The sequence below is a fragment of the Priapulus caudatus genome, unplaced genomic scaffold (genome assembly GCF_000485595.1).
Source record: "Priapulus caudatus unplaced genomic scaffold, Priapulus_caudatus-5.0.1 Scaffold586, whole genome shotgun sequence".
Taxonomy (NCBI): Eukaryota; Metazoa; Priapulida; class Priapulimorpha; order Priapulimorphida; family Priapulidae; genus Priapulus; species Priapulus caudatus.
In genome coordinates, this window is record NW_014577647.1 from 190240 (window position 1) to 195600 (window position 5361).

Consider the following 5361-nt stretch of genomic DNA (forward strand, 5'->3'; position numbering starts at 1 on the left):
CTCCGGGGTAGGGTGCGGGCAGTCGGCCTGGGGTTACACCGTGGCGGATGGGGGGCTAGGCGTGGGGTGGGTGCGAGAGGGAACTGCAGCTCTGCACCTCCGAGGCACGCTGTCCATCAGATCACGGTGCAACAATGATGTAAGGGGGGAGCCGCACCCCTGCGGTAGGGTGGGGGCCCGATAGGGTGGGGTGTGACGGCGCGTAGGTGGGGTAGGGTGGGGTGTGGGTGTGTGGCCGGAGGTGGAGATGTCAGCTCCACACTTCCGATTGATTAGAGCTCCGTCGATCGCTCAAACACGACCGTTTTAACGTGAGGCTTCGATGTAGACATGTAACTTAAGTGCGGGGGGGGAACTGTTTAGAGAGTAGGTGGAGGAGTTGGCGAAGCAGAAGAGGAGGATGCCAAGAATAGAGAGAGGGTGGAGGAGGGAGGGAGGAGGCAGAGGTTAATCTTCAGCTGTTATTTCCTCTCTCTCTGCCACATCTCATGATTTAATTAGTATTCACAGTACAGCACAGTACTGAAAAATTAGGTAGCCAAGTGCTATGGCAATCGATGCAGCTGTGCTGGGGGCATCGCAATATAGGTTCTTAAAAATAATAATCAGAGCCATGCATTCTAATGGATTTTGGCACTGCTCTGTCTACATCGAACGTTAACCTGCTATACGTACACGTACATGCCAGTCCAAGTGCAAGTAACGCCTCTCTGGCAACAAGTCGCAACAACTAAGTATATGACCCCCGAGATAAAATTCCCTAGAAATACCCTCGTTTCTAAACGTCTACTCTAAAAAGTTTGCGTGAACATCGTACATGAGAAATAAAGAACTCTTCCCCTACGAAATATTCACGCATTTTATTGCCGACGCGAATTCAGTCAAAAGCTTATATTTACGAGCGCCAACGAGCGAACGACGGTTCAAGACGATTTATATTTGATGTGGGGATTTATTAGGATCTGCGGGATCTCTCGCGAAGAGATCAGTAGGCGACGACTAACCGTATAGCTCAGGATGTTCATGTATTTATTAGGATCTGCGGGATCTCTCGATCGCAACGAGATCAGTAGGCGACGACTAACCGTATAGCTCAGGATGTTCATGTATTTATTATAGGATCTGCAGGATCTCTCGCGAAGAGATCAGTAAGACAACGACCTACCGTATAGCTCAGGATGTTCATGTATTTATTAGGATCTGCGGGATCTCTCGATCACAACGAGATCAGTAAGGCGACGACTAACCGTATAGCTCAGGATGTTCATAGATGTCGACACTCAGTCTGGGATAGAGGCGGAGCAGCGCCTCGGCTATCTCCAGGTGAATGCATGTGCTGCCCTCTAGAAGCAAGTGCAGCAGCGTTTCGCCGTACAGGCCGCGGTGTTCCAACTTCCAACACGCCTGCAGCGCGAAATCTCAGCGATTAATGTACGATGTCATTTATTATACGAACTATATACACGATAGTAACGGACCGGTTATTGTCGTCCTTGAAACGTTTCGTTAGCTTAATGAAAAATTTAATCAATACCTTATTCAGTTATTAACTTATTTAGTTAATAATTCAAGTATATTTGAAAAGGATTTATCTCATTTTACCGAATCAATTCATTTATTTTACCAGCGTACGACAGTTGCTGATTGACACCGTCACCCGCCCCCGCCGTAAGTTTTACACGGTTGTCACACACGCCGTTAATTGTGAATGTTCCCCCTAATGGGTTCGGCTGCTAATAGCACACCGGAGTGCAATGTCAATGTTAACACTAGGAGACTTACGCCGTGTTCCTCAAACACCATGTACCTCTGGTTGCCCTGCCAACTGTCAGCAGCACAGGGAGGCAGCTCAGCCTCGCAATTCAGGTCAATTTCCGCAGACTCCTACGAACAGTACAAACACCTTGTTTTCTCGATCACCCTCGGCAAACACACTGGCCCGGATTTAGTCATGGTGAAGGCCCCAAGCTATTGGAAGCTGTAGAGGCAATCTCTGGCAATTTTTAACAGAGAAATAACTCTTTGGAAATTTTAACAGAAGGCTGTGTAAGAACTGAACTTGGCAAGAATGCCGCAAAGATGCATAACAAATCCATGCAGGGTCGGTGGAAGGATTGCCCCTTTAGAACTTTAAAAACATAACAAATGCAAAGAAATCTGAGATTTTGAGAGGCGCCTTCAGACTGACTGTGAGGCTGTAACTTATTTAGCTTATGCCTAAATCTGGCCCCGCAAACACCAGGGCTGTAGCCTGGGGGGCAAGGGGGCAGCTGCCCCTTAGATTTTTTAGCAAAAAAAAAAAGTTCTACTAAAAGAGAATTGTCGTAGTCAGAATGAAGGCTGTACATGTATTCAAAAGTGCCTCAAATACCATCTCCTGCTGCCCCAGACCCCCACCTGTTTCTCACCCCCTCATTGAAATTGTGGATCTGCCATTGCCCCCCTTAGGTATTCGCTCAGCTACGGCCCTGAACACACGCACACAAACACACCGAAGTACGCATGTATTACGTACAACACACACGTACACGTGTATAGTGTCTAAGCGTTGTCGTGGAGCATTTCTCTGCGTGCAAACCTACAGCCTTTAGTGAACCAAGGTTTCCCTCTAACGATTCTCGCTCCTACAGCCTTTAGTGAACCAAGGTTTCCCTCTAACGATTCTCGCTCCTACTGTCCTACAGCCTTTAGTGAACCAAGGTTTCCATCTAACGAGTCTCGCAAACAGACGACAATCGCGCGGAGCGACCCTCGCTCACCTCCCTCGACTGTGCGTATTCTCTTGCCATTCTCCACCTCCTCCACGACGCCCAGGTGACCGTGGCTTCACTGCTCTCCGTCTCGTACACGTACACAGGCAGGTACGGTCTCAGGTAACTCATCGCTCCCTCTATGCCCAGCTTCAGGTACGTGTCCATCAGGTGACCTCCCCCTAACAACAACACACGAAATGACGTCACCATAGCAATGGTAACTTGAAGACAGTTGCGGGGGACGTTTGTACGATTACGACAAGTGTCTGCACAACAAATGCACAATGGTTCTGGTTGCCTATACTATGATGAATAGGGTGAGAATGAATCATTTGAAGTAAAACCTTTTCCATGCTCTTCGAACTAATATGATACCTCCAAAATGTAATTCATAAGTGTAAATAAAGTAAATTGAACTGAATTGAAATGAATTGAATTGACACGATCGCTGCCCCCAGCGTACTTACCTTTATGGTCTATCAAACGGTATATGTGGAAGTCTCGCATGTTGGGGATTCTGACCCTTGAGATCATCGTAGGAGCATCGGTGACCCGTTCCCTCAGCCGGCGCCACACGCAGTCACATGACAGCATCGCGAATGTTCAGATGTTCAGATGTCGCAGGTTAATTGTTATCGATGGCGGCACACGGAAGATCGAAGCCTAGACAGCGTTAATATGTTGATATCATCCCTATTCTCTATCCTTGAGCCCTGTTAGTGTTAGCATAAAAATTCAACCGTCGACGCGTCATATCCGATGAAGAAATATTTCATGACTACGGGAAAACAATTGAAATCCTATAGCACTGCAGACCCGGCGTAAACCGTCTAGGCTCATGCACACGCCTGGGGAAATTAATAGTTATAATAATGGCCGTGGCTATATTCTTACGACCAGTCGTAACAATTATTTATGGACTAATCTTACGACATGCAACGCATGATACTACGCATATCAACTTCTGCATCAGACTTTGGTTCAAGGATAGAGAACATGGGTCCCAATAAAACCAATGTCATTTACATCAATATAAATATAATATTATATCAATATAATAGGTTAGGGTTATGGTTAGGGTTAGGATTAGGCCGGGTTAGGGTTAGAATTAGGGTTAGGGTTAGGCACATTGGTTTTATTGGGACCCATGTTCTCTATCCTTGGGCCGTTAGGGCCAGGGTTAGAATTAGGGTTAGGGTTAGGCACATTGGTTTTATTGGGACCCATGTTCTCTATCCTTGGGCCTAGCCACAAGTTACCATCTCGCTTAACACTACGTGGCGAGAGGATCCTCCGCCGTGGTAACTAGTCGGAGAGCCTGGTCGGTTTATCCTTGGGCCCAGACTTTCCGTATATCAAGGAATGATGCAAAAACCCTAACCCTAACCCTCATACCAACCCTAACCCTAACACTAACTATAATTAAACCGACTCTAACCATAATCCCAACCAATAACCCTAACACTAACTATAAACCGACTCTAACCATAATCCCAACCAATAACCCTAACACTAAATCAACGAGATCAGCTAAGGGCGACGATAAACGTATAGCTCGGAGATGTTTATTGTATTTTTAGGATTGCGGGGATCTTCTCGTTCCAAGAGATCAGTTAGGGGCGACGCTAACCGTATAGTCAGAGTTATAGATGTCGGACGCTCAGTACTGGGATGAGGCGAGCAGCGCTCTGCTATCTCAGTGTGAATGCATGTGCTGCCCTCTGAGCAGCTGCAGGCGCGTTCGCCGTACAGACGCGGTGTTTCCACTTCAACGACGCTGCAGCGCAAAGTTCAGGATTATGTACGATGCCTTATTATACGAAGAACTATATACACGATTGTAACGACCGGTTATTGTCGTCTTGAAAGTTTTCGTTAGTTAATGCAATTTAATCATACCTTATTCAGTTTTATTATTTAGTTAATTCAAGTATATTTGTGGATTTTTATCTCTTTACGAATCAATTCGATATTTTCCAGTCGACAGTTGCTGAGTGACACGTTCACCGCCCCGTAAGTTTTTACCGGTTGTCACGCCCGTTAATGTGAGATGTTCCTAATGGGTTCGGCTGCTATAGCACACCGGAGTTGCATGTCAATGTTAGCACTAGGGAGACTTGCCGTGTTCCTCTCAGGATGTTCATGTATTTATTAGGATCTGCAGGATCTCTCGCGAAGAGATCAGTAAGGCGACGACTAACCGTATAGCTCAGGATGTTCATGTATTTATTAGGATCTGCAGGATCTCTCGCGAAGAGATCAGTAAGGCGACGACTAACCGTATAGCTCAGGATGTTCATGTATTTATTATAGGATCTGCGGGATCTCTCGCGAAGAGATCAGTAATTTAAGCAACGACTAATCGTATAGCTCAGGATGTTCATATATTTATTATAGGATCTGCAGGATCTCTCGCGAAGAGATCAGTAGGCGATGACTATCTGTATAGCTGAGGATGTTCATGTATTTATTAGGATCTGCAGGATCTCTCGCAACGAGATCAGTAAGGCAACGACTAACCGTATAGCTCAGGATGTTCATGTATTTATTAGGATCTGCGGGATCTCTCGCAACGAGATCAGTAAGGCAACGACTAACCGTATAGCTC

The 5361-nt window shown here is 46.2% G+C and overlaps 1 protein-coding gene across 1 annotated transcript in view; it reads right to left on the minus strand.

Moving 5' to 3' along the window:
- Positions 1-3347, minus strand: part of LOC106811885 (transient receptor potential cation channel subfamily V member 6-like) — a 26333-nt gene extending 22986 nt beyond the window's left edge. The window contains exons 1-4 of the mRNA XM_014815604.1: positions 3221-3347; positions 2760-2932; positions 1783-1884; positions 1248-1404 (exon numbers count right to left, since the gene is read on the minus strand). Of these exons, the coding sequence (XP_014671090.1) occupies positions 1248-1404; positions 1783-1884; positions 2760-2932; positions 3221-3347 (559 nt within the window). The remainder of the gene's footprint in view (positions 1-1247; positions 1405-1782; positions 1885-2759; positions 2933-3220) is intronic.
- Between the last annotated feature and the right edge of the window lie 2014 nt (positions 3348-5361).